This window comes from Strongylocentrotus purpuratus, unplaced genomic scaffold (genome assembly GCF_000002235.5).
Source record: "Strongylocentrotus purpuratus isolate Spur 01 unplaced genomic scaffold, Spur_5.0 spur5_scaffold_2, whole genome shotgun sequence".
NCBI classification, from domain to species: domain Eukaryota; kingdom Metazoa; phylum Echinodermata; class Echinoidea; order Camarodonta; family Strongylocentrotidae; genus Strongylocentrotus; species Strongylocentrotus purpuratus.
The window spans coordinates 7,853,868-7,871,207 of NW_022145605.1; the positions used below are offsets into that span (position 1 = coordinate 7,853,868).

General features: G+C 38.3%; 2 protein-coding genes across 3 annotated transcripts in view; one reads left to right on the forward strand and one right to left on the reverse strand.

Annotated features, from left to right (window-relative positions):
* Positions 1 to 85: 85 nt before the first annotated feature.
* On the reverse strand, positions 86 to 9,473 carry LOC105438528. The gene is made up of 4 exons (XM_030990975.1): positions 9,466 to 9,473; positions 5,905 to 6,970; positions 3,811 to 4,113; positions 86 to 527 (listed from the first exon to the last, which is right to left on the reverse strand). The coding sequence occupies exons 1-4, from the start codon at positions 9,471 to 9,473 to the stop codon at positions 414 to 416; spliced, it is 1,491 nt and encodes a 496-aa protein (XP_030846835.1). The 3' UTR covers positions 86 to 413.
* A 1,170-nt stretch (positions 9,474 to 10,643) lies between these two features.
* Positions 10,644 to 17,340, forward strand: part of LOC574783 (serine/threonine-protein kinase NLK) — a 69,198-nt gene continuing 62,501 nt past the window's right edge. The window contains exon 1 of one of the 2 annotated variants that reach the window (XM_003729431.3): positions 10,644 to 11,156. In XM_003729431.3, the coding sequence (XP_003729479.2) occupies positions 10,966 to 11,156 (191 nt within the window). In that variant the 5' untranslated portion in view covers positions 10,644 to 10,965. The remainder of the gene's footprint in view (positions 11,157 to 17,340) is intronic. The other variant, XM_775166.5, reaches the window with a different exon arrangement.

Sequence of the window (17,340 nt, forward strand, 5' to 3'; positions counted from 1 at the left end):
GGTTTAAAATCAATTGATTTAACAAAGAAATGATAATTCCGTATCAAACTTCATAATTTCTACTTTCATAATTTAGTTGCATTTAATGACATGAATTTGATTCATATATGCGCAATATTATTATCTACACTTTTCTAAAAATTCCTTGCCTCTCAAAACATAGGACAAATATCGAAAGGCTTCTGAAAGGGTTTAGAATAGACTCTTGTGTCACTTCCATGCGTCATAAAAATAGTACAAAATATTACTCAAATTCTTACATATTTACAAATATGTTTGCAGTTTTCACCTAAATGTTTTTTCGTTTTTTTTCTCTTTTACCGAAATTAATTAACTTAATTATTCTTTGGTATCGTAATTATTCTACTAAAGTACTGAGGTGGCTCTTATTCCAAGTACAATATGATTTCCTCTTAGTCGGAAAGGTAGGAATTGGTTGATGACGTCACGTGTCCATGACGACTGGTAGGGGGCGTGGTTGATTTAAGTGGGGGCGGCTGGAATGCTTGTACGTTGTTCGGCAAAATCTGCAAGAAGAAAAAAAGTAAAGTGATGAAAATAAGCAAAGGGGCGTAGGGATGCCACCCCCCCCCCCTCAAAATCGAAATTATTTTCCACTTTTTTATGACTGTCGGCAACCCCCATCCCCACGTTATCGAAGTGATGAATCATGCTTTAAGTTGTTGGAAAACCTTCGGATAACTTATGATAGATTTGGTCCAGCGCGGACTCCCCCCCCCCCCCCAAACCCATTAAAATGTCCAGTAACGCCCCTGTTTGGGTGTACAAGTATATAGTTTGGGTCAATACCGCGAGGAAAGAGGGTAATAGGGAAGGTCTTCATAGACACCAAGCCATACAAACATATTAGCACATTTAAAACACACTTCATATTCTTTTTACAGAGATAAAATCTGATTCTTAACATCATAACATTTGTAAACACTTGTTGGTAAATGAGAAGAAATCAGAGGGCACAAATGGTTCGCTTGCTTAACGATAATTGCAAAGGGTTGGAACCTTTTATTCTTGTTAATTTTTTCCTTTGATGTAGGTAAATTTTTCCTCCACCCACCACCCCCGCCCCCCCCCCCACACACACACACACACACAATGCTCTAGCGATGCAATTGGTGAATGTGATGTGCGATGCCACATGGGACGAAGAACATTAAATAAATCCGTACATTTCTGATTTTGAAAATTGAAACTCAATAACAAGGGTTAAAGATACTATGTCCCTCTTGCAGCGAACATCAAATTCTGTAGAACTTTGCAGGAATTATGAATATGTCATATATGTCTTATTTGTGAAACTTAAACGTTAGCAGTGTCCTAATAATCAAATTATGCAAGGAAACCGGTTTACTTGCTAGACTTCACTGTCAGACACTATTGAGTGACTGACTGGCTTTTATTCTTCGTTGGTAATAACATATATATACATAAAATGAGCTGTAAAGGGTACATGAGCATTTGTCTACATCAATAACCCACTTCTTGTAATGGCCAACATTAAACTGATTGAATCTTTGCGCAGCATAAAACGTACGACCATTCGGTACAATGGTCTGAAAATCAGACTATTACTTACTGGCTCTATAGCTCTTAAGTTGAGTCGACAACGAATAGTCGCTATTTTCCCACTTAAAGACATTTTCAAGCCCCCCCCCCCTTCTTTTTTTTAGGGAAGTTCTAAATTAGTATTATCTTTTAAATGCCTTTCTTTTAAATGCCTTTGGAATTTAACCTTTTCATTTTTTGGGCGTGCAAATGGGACATAGAAAACGCAGAACAAGCAGATTTTGAAAGGAAAGTGGCAAATTGATTATACAAAATAACAAATTACTAGGAGAAATATGACGGTACGGGAGAATAATCGAACAAAATCGTGGGAGCAAGGAATAGAGGGGAAGTACAAAAATACAGAGATATGATAAAAGTAGTTGACGAAAACGTATAAATGTAGGAGTTAAGAGGACAAGTAGCTAGACATGGAATGAAAAATAGAGAAAGGTGATTATCTGAAAGCATGGGAAACTGCTGCATAAACGAATTAGTTACGATCGAGGATTTACTTTTAAATTAATACTTTAGCTATCTTTAATATTTGATACATTTCGGTCTATAAATAGATATGGATAGTCGGCTCTGAGGATATGTGGGATGTAAGACGTCACAATGGACCCATTCAAGAGAACCTTCACGTACGTGCGTACAACCTCTCAACATATCGGGTATTGAGAGAGAAAACATGACGCATTTGTATCTGAATTAATTGAAAAAACAACGATTTCGGAGCAATAAATAACAATATAGTCTCTAGCTGTGGCGTATACAGTTCCAAAATTTACATGATTTTGATCATGATTAGGAATATGATGAGAGTGATGTAGATTTTGATAATGATGATAATGACGTTAATGATTGTGGATGTGGTGATGGTGATGATGGTGCTTGTGGTGTTGGTGGTGATGATGAGAAATATGATGATGATAATGATAATGATGATGATGATAGTGCTACATAATGATGATGATTATGATGATGATGATGATGATGATGAAAATGAAGATGATGATGATGTAGATGCTAATGCTGGTGGTGATGAAGATCATGATGATGCTGATGATGATTAATTTAAAAAAAAATGATAATATGAATTATTGTAAGAGACAGTCTCTTCCTCTCCCTCTCTAACTCTCTCTCTCTCTCTCTCTCTCCCTCTCTCTCTCTCTCTCTCCTTCTTTCATGTGTGATGGCTAGAAGAAGTGGATTACAATAATTTACAATATGATTTATGTTTATGATAAAGGTTCAGTAATACCTTAACAGGCTTGCTTAAATGAAGGATTTTTATGCAAAATTAAATCCACTACGATCGTGCGTATATATCTCCTTCCTTCTTTTCAATTAAATACATATCTTCGGGACAAATTTTTGAAAACGGCATAAAGGGATACAGAATACGTATTGAAATACGCCGCATGATAAAAACAAAAACTTAGCGCTTGAAAGCGCCGTTTCCATATTCACCATGGAAACTATAACTCCTAACAGTGATTGCCGTTGCCATTAGTAGCTATGATGATTAAAATGTGGGAGAAAACAAAGAGAGAGAGAGAGAGAGGGGGGGGGGATATTACATAAAGAGGAGAGATGGAAAACGCTCGTATTTTTGTGTAGATAATTATAGAATATAGCTTTAGAATGAACGCTTAAAGGTTTGCACTCCTTTTAAGCTCTAAATAATAAAGCCAAATCTCACCAGAGGCATGACATAACTTACATTATTCCTGTCTTCCCTGATCTCACTAAATTGCTTATAATGGTCTTTGTCGAAAAGATAACGAAGCTCAGAACTAATCTTGATCGTGTAAACGAACACGACTCTCCTGAAAAAAATACTAGAAATCCGTCAAATTGAGGCCATCTTCTAGGGGAGGATAGGCAAGTGTATGTGGAAGAGAGAGAGAGAGAGAGAGAGAGAGAGAGAGAGAGAGAGAGAGGGGGGGGGAGAGGGGGGGGGGGGAGGAGGGCCTGGGGATGACAAAGATAGGGGCAGATAAAAGGAAAGTCAGGGAGGAAATAATAGTGGTGATGGTAGTGATGATGATAATGATGATGATGATGATGATGATGATGATGATGCTTATGATGTTGATGATGATGATGTTAATGATGACAACAATGGTGATTACAATGATGACGATGACCATAAAAATGATTATTATCAATATGATGATAATGCTGATGATGATGACAATTATGATATATGAGCTATGTGCTCAAAGGACACGCAGTACTCACCTGTACATTGGTGCCACTGTCAACATCAGGGAGCACCAGCGGAGAGCAGGGTCGTTTGGTCTGGTCGGCTCCCGGTTCACTGGAGCAGCTCTGGCTCCTGGCTGCAGTAGCCAGATGAAACCGGGCCCTTGCGATCTCCTCCGTATCTCGGCCAGGCTCCATGTCGCTTAGCCTCTGGAGCTGCCGGGGTTTCAGAGGAGAGCTGAGAAGCCCTTCCTCACAGCTCTCAGCTCGACGGGTCCGTACTCCCAGGAAGACGGGCGCAGAGTGAGAGCTGTCGTCGCTGCTTGCTCCATCGTCAGACTAAGTAAACAACAAAATAATAAAAGAAAGATTTGAATCTACATTTCAATTATTTTGCATATATTATATGACTTTACAAACATTAAATCTTCCTAATTCAAAGTACATCCTAAATACAAAAAAGTAATATTCCCAGGAAAATGGAATCATCCCGAACCCCCAAAACAACGAGGTGGCTTAAATACTTTTGAAGCAAGTAAGCCTACATGTAAGTTCATACTCTTTTCACTCATCCTTATATCTTATTTTTTCCTGAGATATATCTCAGCTACACTTATCTTAAAATGTCAGTAGCCCGGCGTATGAGGTAAAAATGTGGACCCCGACAAAGAAAGAAACACCTTTGCTCAAATCGTTCAGTCAATTATCATAAATCTCGGTTTATATCCAGTAGCTTTCCCATGGGTTGCAGCTAGTTGCAGCTCGGTTGCAAGTGCCGACAAATTGAACAGAATATTAAGCCCATAATATTAGCAGACATAATAATAACTGTGGGGCCATGAAATATCTATCCGGAACGTGATTTCATGACCTTCTCCTTCGCAACACATATCGCATCGTATAACAAAATTATAAAAAAAACTTCTTATTCATTTATTAATTTTCCCCATTTCTTTATTCAATTTCTTCTGTCATTCTTTGAAAGAAAATGTCTTGAAGCGCAAATGTTTTCAAAGTTGGGGGTAAAAACACTGTTACGGTCATCTTTCAGAGTGTTAGTGTCTCTTCCACGAAGCACCGTAATAAATAAACCGTTTCCATTCGCGCCAATTTCACCTCTTATCGCCATTAACTATTATGACCATTGTTAAAACATCTAAGAGACATATTTCCTCCTTGGTGCTTGTACAGGAGAACAACCAGAACATTCACGTGGCAAATGACCAGCTTCCGATGACAAGAACTTATAAATCCGTAGATATTTTAAAGGGGTATATCAAACTTCGTACCCTCACAGTAAGATTAGATTTCTTAACTCTCATAACTCTAAATATTATTCCATACAAATAATTTCGTATCTGCATATGACTGATACTTTAGTCACTGTGTTTCTAAATTATTTTACTTATATATTTACGTTTACCTCTGTACACTGTCCTCGTCATTTTCTCTTACATAAAATCCTTCGTGGCTTCATACTTTATTGTTGACTATATATAATTACTTAACCAACTTAGATTTAGTCGTACTCAAGCTTTAACGCTTATCATTACAATCTTTGCTTTTAAATAAGCTCCTCATTTCGAAATGTTACACAAAAATAGTCTTACCTTCAATCTGTTCATACTGTCAAATAAATGAACTATTGCTATTCCTATACTGTTGTTACCAGATGTAATATACACAATTTTGCTGTATTGTTTCAATTAAACTATCATATGTACAAAAGAATTGCAATTTTACTACCATAACGCTACCATGCATAATGTTTACGTGTAATTTTACTTTGTCACTGATGTATACTTTGTAAAAGAAACTACAATTCGGATCTCGGGCCGCGAATGTTTTGTAATGAAATAGGCCATTTTAAATAAACAAATAAATAAATTAACTTCAATTCACTTTTGTAAAAAATAAAAGGGGCAAATTTCCTTAAAATTCTTAGAGTGACCCCCCCCCCCCCCATCCTAAAAAGATATGAATAGAACGAAAGAAAAACAAGGTAATAATTTTGTTCACTGTGTGTTGATGAAACCAAAGATTCTCTGAAAAGAAAATAATTAATAGTAAAGAAGTAAATGGGGGCGGACCCCCCCCCCCCCGTGACCTCTTGGGTCCGCGTGTGCTTACCTGAAAAGGATCGTCCAATTTGGGGCTGTCACTGGGTGACCAAAAGGTGAGATACTCGAGCTCATCAGATGTTGATGGGCGTGCAGGCATTGGTCCAGGGTTTAACTGTAAGAACTTTTCTCCGATCTGATTGGGTGCCGGGATGCTGACGCCACAAACTTTCCCTTGCTCGGTGATGTTGCCGGTGCGATGAGTCGTCTTCGGCATTCGAGGAGATGTCGCCGAAAACAGAGCTAGGGGTGACGAGTATTTCTCGAAACACTTCGGGACTCCAGTCGGCTTTCGAGCATTGTCGTCCCTCCTCTTTGGAGGTCCTGGTCCCGCGTTCAACTTTGGAGGGAGAGGTTGACAAGACTCCGACAACAGATTGCGTGGTGTGCCTTTGGGAGTGGGGCCGAATTCAGGAGAAACTTTGAAGAATCTCCAGCTCTGAGCCCTTTGGCGATTGCGACAAGTAGTGCAGTTGTACATATCACATGGATACTCCCTCTCTGCTGCTTCTTCAGCCTCAAATTCGCCGCCAGTTACAAATGCAGTGCCATCGTCGTAGCTTAACGCTTGCTGGAACCTTTCAAAGTCCATGATAGGCTCTCGTTGACTGGCAAAGAGATCGAAGGCATTCTTGAGCGAGGCGGTCGGGTGGTTGGGCCTGGATCTTAGGTTGCAGGCATCGAGAGAAAGTTTGGCCACTGCGAGACCTGATCGTGCGATACTCTGGGCCGCTTCGGCTGCAGACATCGCCTGACCCCAAGCCTGTTCGGCAAGGTTTCGGGCTGTCTCGGCTCTGTCGATGGCAGTTCGGGCCTCGGCCTTCGCGCGTTCGGCATGTTGGGCAATCGTCATGGCATGTTCAAACGACTGGCAGAAGTCGTCGAGGGATGTTGACGACGACGAAGAAGGACTATGACCTCCTGTGGCCTGTGGTCGTCGGTCAGTTGTAGGAGATGTCGAAGTCGATGGCGATTGGTTCGAGAGGTGTTCGTTTACTTGAGGAGTTTCTTCTTGTTGTTCGTATGGTGGATCGACGACTACAAAGCCATCGTTTGAAGTTGCTCCGTTGCCTGACCTACACGTCGGGATAGGAGAAATAACAAACAGAATACTATTGGTTTGCTTTCGCAGCGCTGTAAAGTGGGGACGTAGCTAACCGCCCCCCTCCCCCCATAGGCTTGAAGTTTTCAATGGCATATCGATCAGTATCTGTTGTCAGTAAATTGACTTACTTTTTATTTGATATGGGATGGATTTCGGATAAATAAATCCCTGGCCGTCAGATTTTGGTCTAACAAGAACACCCCAACGCTTTTTAATTTTTTGTTTGTTTTTCCAATGAACTTTTATTATTATATAGCGTGGTCATGTATGTGTATCTTTCGAATGTTTACCTCGTTTATGCTGTCCAGAAGTTATTATCTGAAATAGGCAGTACAGGTTCTAGAGTGTGTTTTTGCGTGTTTTGTTTTTAGGAAAAGTTTTTAAGAAAACGGGAAAATTCCGTAACCCTTTCCTGGACGAAGGGCAAAAATTGGTTTCTCAAGCCCATTCCTAATTTTCCTTGATTATTATCAAAATTTAAGTGAGGTACACGTAGAAAATGACAACAAACCCCTAAGCCCCTGCATTTTTCTCCATTGAAAGGTTTACAATGCTTTACAATTTTCCACCCAAGTTAAGTCTTTCGTTTAAATCATTCATAATTATTTAACAATATGTAATGTTCATATTATAATGCTGTAATTTCGGCCGAAAGGTGATCGTATAGTGTGCGGTGAGCTAAATCATAAATTAATGGTTCTACATTAAACCTTGTTACTTACATGCTTTGTTCTATGCTTCTCCTACTTAATTGGTGCTTCAAAATCCACAATTCCAGAAATTCACGATTAAAATTCTGAGCTAAGAGCATTGATTCGAAGGGCTCATGTTCATTGGAATATGCAGGATTTATTGAATTTTGCAGGGTGTTTCGTGCTTCATTACCTTGTTTTCTCAAGTTGCGTGTATTGTATTCATGCTTGGTGGTAAAAACACGTGTCTAAAAGTGTGTTGTCCCCCAATTTTGTAAACAAACCGATTGAATGCGCGCGGATACGCGCGTACCTCTTATGCGCTTAACCATTATGATGTCACAGAAATGACGCGTAGCGTCTCAGTATGCGCGACTGGACTTCCGTTTAGTACGTCACAATAGCGTCTGTGGAAATGACGTCATAAATATAATAATTTTTACTGATTACATGCACATTGGGTGAACTGTATTTCACGCGTTCAATTGATTTAAATTAAATTTGTAAAAGTGATCTCGAAGAAGTTTTGAATACTATATATTTTTATGATTTCCTATGCCTAACGGGGGCCTACCCGTTATCCCCGTTATTACATTATTATAATTTTAAAACCATTGACTTTGATCGGAGTGAATAAAAGGAAGTATTCGATCGCAGTGTAAACCATATGGCTAGAGTTTCCTATCCAAGGGAATGGGTACTTCTGGGTCGTCGCAATCATGCATTTGTTGCCAAATATATTTATTTTGATTATTATATTCAACAATGCGCATTTTGACACACACAAACACTCACAGTGTATTATATCCTGCCATCCATTTCCCTTTTCATTTCCTTCTTTCTATTATATGAGATCTACAAGGGCCGGCTGCAAGCACTTCAGAGTCAGCTAATGCTTTAGCCTTCTGTACTCTCGTTTGTATCGTATAAATGATATGATTATGAAATACCTTGTCACATGTCTATGTCATGTATGTAGCGGTTTTATGAATGTCATCATATCAAATGAATATCCATGTTTATTTAATTATTTTCATTTTCTCATTTTGCTTTAGAATTCTCTATATTTCTTGTTATAGCATCACGGGTTGTTTGGCATGCTAACATTTTTATCTCCAAATAGACCGTTTTTCTGAGATATGTTTTCTTGGCAAATGCTACTATATCCATGCTTCCACTTCTTCTCTTAATTTGTTTGTTCGTTTTGTTTTGTGTTGTTTATTTCCGCTTTGGTTAGATGAAAAGGGAAACTTTGCACACAAACCCGGAAGTAAATGATTACTTCCGCCATGTTGACACTTAAATCACTTAGCTGCGCTTTCAAGAACATGATGTTTGTTATACCCGTATCTCTGTAATGTGACGTCATTAATCGGTCTCCCAAACACAAGGACGGGAAAGCCGGAAGAAACACCAACAAACGTAAGCAGAGGTCAACGGTGCACATCCACTTGGGACATTGGTGTAACATTAGATTAGTTTTCCCGAATTTTCAGACTAAAAAACAAAACAAAACAAAACAAAAAACAAACAAATAAAAACACAAAACAAATGGTTGTACTGCATTATGTATCATAAAAAGGTATATTGATATCGAAATTTACTTTTACGTTCCCAGTTGCTAGTTATAGGCCTATGTATTAAAAGATAATGTTCCCTTTTTCACAAATGGTCACACAGTTGAGGCTAAACTACAGAATATACCCAACAGCCCACCTTAGAGTTATAAGGAAGTTATGATGTTTTGTTAAGTATGAAAAACTATGGAACTTACAAAATCATTACACTAATTGCCAATTTGGTTATTAGTTTGTGACGACATTGCCTCACTATCTATCAGGTGCTTTATATATATATATATATATATATATATATATATATATATATATATATATCTTATACCACTAATTTCCCTTCTTATCCCCCAAAACTTGATATTCCCATGCCTTAGCCCAGGTTATATGATTTGTATCATATTGCGTGCATGACATTTCACAAAATCTTTTATGAACTTACAAGAATTTCTGCAAATTTCTGAATGTCGTATTCATAATTATTGATTTTTATATAAGCAGTTTATCAAAATACACATTTTTCACGATTTCACTGAAAAAACCCTCTATATTTGTACATCCACATAGAAACATATTTAAACTATGAATATAGCTTGGATGCTGGTGTAAGGAAATAAGATTTTTAGGGGGAAAATTGGAAATTCATATAATCAATATAAAGAAAACAATTAGTGGATAGTGAGGCAATGACGTCAAAGAGTCAAAGACTCATGAGTAAGTTGTCAATTTGTCTTGTAATAGTTTTTCATGTCATTGAAAATTCACAACTTTCTTATTAGTAATCCGATTTTGCTCAAACTTTTTTGATTGATTTGTCTGATTTGTCTGCTTCTAATGAAAGTAACTTATTTTTTGGAGTAGACTTGCCCTTTAAATTATTCTCTTTATTATTCCTTTTTATACTATTTCTCCATCTTCCATAATTCTTCCACTGCCTTGGGGCGCATATCCCTTGCCCATTGTAGCTACCCCTCTGCATAAACTGGGATAGAAGTATTCTTGTCTATTATGTGCTACATATAGCCTATAGTAATAGTGGAATGGGGGTTTAAATAATTAGGGTTCGATATATTTCATGGGAGTGGTATCATATGTATGAACAATTTCGCAAACGCCCAACAGCTGTCAATACAGCAATTGGTCATGTGCTGTAAAAGGTTCAACTTTTCATATCCCCAATATCTGATGTAAAGCAAAAACTATGTCATTCAAATCAACTCAACATATTTGTTTAGTGAATAAGCATGCAACCTTCAACTGCCACGTTATTTTTAGTCACGGTTATAATTTCTGACTAAAACGCCAGACACGTGCACATAATCTCGCAGTCCACGAGACATCTACGTAGCGAGATTTCTAAACTCTTTGTTCTGCTACTTTTTTTGTGCGAGGGTTTTTGTAGGGTGGCTGTGCTCCATCAGTCCGAGGAGTGTAAGCCGCTCTCACCGTGTTGGATCTCTAATTTCTCCTCTACCTCAGTTGAAAAGAAGTGAACATTGATACTGAGTTAAAATTTTACTATATTTTTCAAGGATTGGTGCAATTTTAAGGCATGTGTATACGTCGTTGCTAAGAAATATCGGATTTAAAGTCCGGGTATCTACGTTGACTCCTCTCTGCTCGCGAGCTTGCCGTCGCTCCGGCTAGTCAAGGCGTCTCCACGCCCGGGTTTCTCGCTGCTCGTCTCCCTCCGATGTGATATGGCTGTTTGCGGATCTAGGATTTCTCACTCTCAGATGGCTTTCGCTAACGGGTCCTCCAGCGCCCACGACCGTGCAATCCTGAGTGCAACTCAGACCTACTATCAGCCTTCTCCTGCCGCTTCGTCTGTGCCTAGAAGAGAATTTGAGCCCGATCGTCCAATCGGTTATGGGGCGTTTGGTGTTGTCTGGTAAGTCGACCCCTTTGTTTGAGCACTAGCAGGGCGACTCCATTTGGTTTAGTGCATGGCAATCGGCCGTATCTGGCCGACGCCGATGGGAGGGGGATGCCTAGGAATACGCGATTTTAACTCATTGTCCGCTGTTTTGTTCTTTATATTTGGAATTTTATTGAACAATGTAATATTCAGAGTTTTTGTAGGGAATTCAAATGAGACCTTTTCTTTATTGCCATTCTGAAATGATTATTTTGCACTCAAAGGATTGTCATATTTTAATCTCGTTTGCTCACAATCAATGCACAAAAACTGTATCATCTCGATATAGACTAGTTGTTGAACCCGTAGCATTCCCAGCTGGTCCACCCGGCGTGCGTTGGCCTTTACTCGACCCAAGGACCGAGCCAATGGCTAGTGTGTGTAGTGTGGGGGTTTAAATGCCTGAGTGAACGTGTGCTCTTTGTCTCTCTCTCTTCCTCCACCATCCCAGCTCTTCCGTGTTATTAGAAGAGCACAGAATCTGGCTAAAGCGAAAGAGGAAGGGAGGTCATAGGATTCAAACCTTTTGTTCTGACCTGAACCAAAAATCTTGAGTCTATTCTTTGTAGGTTATATGTTAACTCTTTGTTCTTTGCACCTGTAGTAGAGTGCTGGTATTAAACAAAACATGTTTGTAAGACAACGTGAGGAGAACTTGTGAAAAGATTTGTGGGAGCACCAGCAGCTGTTCCATACTAGTTGTGTGTCTTCTTGACGACTTTGAACCTGGACTGGTATTGAAATGAATGGAAACAAAGTACTCATGAGAAGAAAGTGATCACCCGGTTAAATTCAGGTCACCTCACAAACAGTTTTGGTAAAAACCAATGAAATGAATGAAATCACAGTAAAAAAAAAAAATCCCAATCATTTAAACAGTAAATGAACAAATATTTTGGCAATTAAATTTATGGTCAGTTACTCTTGGGAATCTCTAAGTTGATTTTGAAAAATCACACTCAACAAAATACATGCACATTCAAATAATACAAAATTATTCTTAATATTTTAGATTAAGAATAGACTATGTGATGGTGGAGGCATGGATAATGGATAAAATAGCATTTGCCAAGTATTATGTGTACAGAGATTTTGTTTTGAGATTCCATGGAAAATTATAACACTGTCAATTAAGATAATATTTGGGATTTGTTTTCATAAAGGGCCTTCCTTCCATTTTTTCAGCGTAGAATATTTGGGTTTGTTTACAATTGTAATTTATATTTTAAATAGTGTGAGTGTCCTTCAAATTATGCACCATTGGCCATCATGGCAATCTGTCAATCTTGTGAAAAGAGAGAGAGCTCGAGTGAGAGAGAGAGAGAGAGAGAGAGGGGTACTTGAATCACAATCTACATATAAACAAATTTATCATTTTGATTTGGTTTTTTAAAATATATTTAGCTCCAACTTGTCAATAAACAATTGTTAGGTAATGCTGGCAACTTTTTAGTTAATTTTTTAAACCTTATTATTGTTACATTACGTTCAAAAGTATCTTACATTCCATGATAAGTATACGAGACTTTGTGTACATTCACAATGATTCACTGCATATTAAAGCAGCAGAGCCAAAGCTGAATGTAGTACACCCCCATACATCTGTAGAAATATCTTCTAAAATCAATATTTCCAGGTACATACATTGGCACGGGACTCATGTACAATGTACATGTATGTACTGAAAGAGACAGACAGAGAGAAAGAGATAGAGATGGTAATTAAAGACCACTGCTTCTTTGTCCCCCACCTCTGACCATGCTCTGACCAGTAGGTCCAAGCTCTGTCTGACCACCAACCCACCCATAGATGTCTAAATAACAACATGGCTATCCCTTTGTGTGTCCTATCTTACCTCAGATCAATAGATAGACCTGTCTTTTGTTCCTCTTCTAGTTCCCTACCCCCCCCCCCCCCCCACTCCTCACCACCACCACCACCTCTTGCTCGCTAACTGAACCCAGGGCTATATGTGCTCCTTCTTCATTGTTTGTTCCCCAAACCATAATGTTCACAAAGAAAGATAAGATCCTAAAGTTGCTCTTAAAAAGTGGAGTTGTGGTTTGTACCAGTTTAACAATGCAGGTATACTTACGACTTAGGGCGCGTTCATGCTTGATTTTGACGGCCAGAATCAGGCATCTGTTACGCGTTTAGTTTAAAACACGGTTGCGTCTTAGCTCACTTTTGTAGAATCACCGAAAAACGGCGATCACGATCGCCGATCGTAAACTCACAAAAAGATGCGTTTACAATTTGTAAACGCGTTTAAATGGGGTCAACGCACTGACCTCTAGTGGGTCTACGTAGCATGCACAGTGAAGGTTTGCGAATCCAGCTGGAAGACCAATTAAGGCCACACACTGAGAATTGCCTGGGGGAGCCAGAGAAGTAAGCATGAACACTACATCGTGGAACTGCGATCACGATGAGCGTTTACGATGAGCGTTTCAGATCGCTCATTCTGCCTTCAAAATTTAAGCATGAACGCAGCCTTAGGCTTACAGGGACAATGTTGTATTCTCTGATGGATATTGCTTGTATTGCAAATTGATTTCCTGCAATACATTTATCCTTGCCCAGCACTACTGGCTGTTTACCCACGTGGTCCTTTGCTTCATTAATCATAGATGTGCCAGTAAATCCATGCATTAATGCAGACAAAAATGACATAAGCTAACATGTAAATGTAGTAGAACAGTACTTTTGGAAACAGATTAAAAATATAAGTGGTTTTGCTTTTAGATATATTTTGGAAGATGCCATGTTAGATTTGCACAGGATTGACAGGACTTTAAAAGATAGCTATATTCTTCATCCTTTTTTTGTACACAGGTCCTAATGTTATTTGAAGTTAATAATGTACATTCATGTTGCTCATGTGCTGCATTAGCATTGGGTATGCATACTTTCTTATATTTTAGACATAGCTGAGGAGGAAAACATGTACCGGTACATGTCAATAATTTCTATTTGACCAATTGCAGTGATACATTGTACATTTAATAAGAATGGAATTTATAGCACTTTTCTTGTACTATATGTAGCTTACCTTAGAGAAATTACTGTGCTGTATGACATGAAACATTGTGTACATGTACATGTACATGTATGTACATTGTAAACAGTATCAAACTTCAAAGCATTGAAAGGATGTACTGGTATGCATGTGTCTGATCTGTTCACTTTTATGTAATACCAGTTTACTAATAATACCAGCGTTTTTTGCTCCACTCTCTCTCCAATACACACAAACACACACACACACTAAAAACACCACTTTTGAAGTCAACCAGTATCATACAGTAGGCAGGTCATCATTAGCTGGCCCAGAAAAAATATCCACTCAGAACTACTCAATACTATCCAATCACAGCTTCCATTCGTACCACCCATTGCTTAGTCAACTATGACCTGGTCACATTTCTTTGTTTGGACTTTACCTCAGCACCCAACGAGGTGTCAAAAGCATTTTTGTTGTTTGTGGTCGAAATTTGGTCCTTGCCTGGCTTCTCTACCCTGTATGTAATTGAATTTAAAATGAAGGGAATTTCAATTTTTCCATCCTTCAGAGCTCAGACCAAGGTGTTTTGTATTTGCGGCTATTTTTCTGAGAAGTGCTAATTTGAGATTGTATGAATAGTTGACAAGTCTTATGCCCGTCCGCTTCCTCGTCCGACCCCAGAAATACATAAAAGCACTTCAGTTTCATTTTTTTGTGACCTGGAGTATGGAAGTTATTGAAAAGGGAAAATACAAACATTTCCAACTTTTCACTTTCTGTTGTGACCCCCATTAGCTTTCCAGTAGTTTCCACTTGAGTTTCAAATCAATATGCATTTGCCCTTGGAAGTATAGTATCAAACTATAAAAGGACTTCTTATATCAATGCATTGATTCTTGTCTATTAAATGATTTTAAATTCCTGAAGTTTTGTGAAATTAGTCGCAATTTGATATTCTCTTGCTGTGCAGCTATTACTCATGTTTGAAGTGCTTATCACTTTTTATCAGTCTCAAAACCATATAATTGATATCATACAAATACTGTACTTGCTGTCTATCTTATATTGTAATTGTATAATTAATATGATTGCCATTGCATAGTCACATGTAGAGCACATTGGGATCCTTTAGGGGCTAGATGAATCAAGAAAGAGGGAGCTGTGGACAGTTGGTTGGAACTGTTTTTGAAGCTCTGGAATGATTCAGGACCTATCTTTATCCCGATTGACTCACCCACTCAGTGATCCTTCAGCCAAGTATTGTATGCTAAAATGTGTCACTTGGCAGACTTGAATTATGTCATCAAATGATTGCTGACAACAACAAAAATACCCTTAAAGTCATAATCCAGACATCATTTACAATGGCCTACTTCGCCAATTTCCTAACTTACTACAGTGTATATTTTGCTCAGAGTATGGAATTAAATGTGTAGGATCTTCACTATGGCATTGTTAGTTAATATTGAAGTAAATGCAGTCTCCCCCTCCCCCATGTTCATTTAGCAACGCATGTCTATTGTCCTACAAGTTTTACACAAACCATTGGTACATTTAGGGCTCATTCATTATGTGTGGGCCTATATGTTAATTTATATACATGTTGGCCCGATGCTGTGTAACTTTGGAATGATCTGGATGCGTAAACGGATTGAAACCAGTTGGAGCTGACTACAGTGATTCAATTAATCACACAATACAGTCACTGTAGCATCCAGTAGCTGTAACTCATCCCTGTATTAGCTTCGGATGGACACAGTATACTCCGGTACAGTCACAAATGACCCATCCAGGTGCCTTGCATGCGCAGTTGCCCACTAATGCCCAGTTCAGACTGAAGGAAATTGATATGAAACTCGTGGTAAGAAATCATCGTTTAGGGAAAGGGGCATACACATTACACACCAGATAAAATATATATTAAAAGGAACATTGTATAAAGAAACTAGATTTGAAGAGGTCAGTTGATGACATGGTGACATGATGACAGCTGCCCAATCATCAATGTGCCCTCATGACAAACCCCACCCACTTACAGTTTTCATGAGACACAACGTGCTAATGAGAATGGGACCCTGATTCTTTGTAGAGTTTTCATTCAAGATATGATGTTTCATTATCGGTATACAACATTCAGACCAGGAAAAAAAATGTATTACCATACAATGAATTTGTTGATCTAAACAGGTATATTGAGCTACAGTGTACTTTGGTATCACATGAGGCCCATGTTTACATTGTGATAAATGGGAGGAGAATGTGATATCTATTGAAACTCAGTGATATATTGGACATGAATGCTTCAAATTTGAATGAAATTTGATTTATTGAAGATTTGATCATCATAGCAGCAAGTGGCTCATATTCAAAAGCTTCACAAAATTGATGAAGAAAACAATGTAAACGTCAACAATTCTGAGAAAGCATCAATATGATAAATTCATTTGTGGGAACAAAAACTAATGCTAGATACTAAACAGTGCCCCTGATCATTGCATTTGTGCATGGAATATAGTTGTATATTATGATAAATAAAAGAGTTTTTAGTGTTATATACTTTCATACCAATTTTTACCAGACCTCCTTGTAAACCTGTATCTAGCCAAATTTGGTTTGTTCATGTGGTAGGTACATGTGTATGCACATTGAGCATTATAGCTGTGCATTCATGTACATGCAATGGTCTGCCCTACATGTGTAACATGTTATAAATTTCATTCTTTTATTGATTATTGGTACAAAGTTACAAACTCTTAGAGCGATGATCAAACAAATCTTCAAATGGAGATTTAAGTACATCTACATAAGCCATACACCCTGATATGCAGAATATTACACAAGGATTACTCCTGATAAAGCAACTCAAGTGTGTTTGGCTTTATGGTATTTTAAAGTCGATGGTAAATTAAAACCCAGAGAGCATTCATTATCTTTACATGATGCTTTAATCATGGACCTACTACACTGTACATGTAGGTCCATGCTTTAATTTGATTGGTTAACTTGCCAATATGTTCTTTTCTAGGTTCTTGGAAGCCTTGTGGATCGTGTCTGAGATATGATCGGTAGGCTAGGTGAGAATTGAAAGAGCGGTTGAAAATGGAATAGCATCAGTTTCCAAATGACGATTTAGTGTCATTTCGCACATTTGTA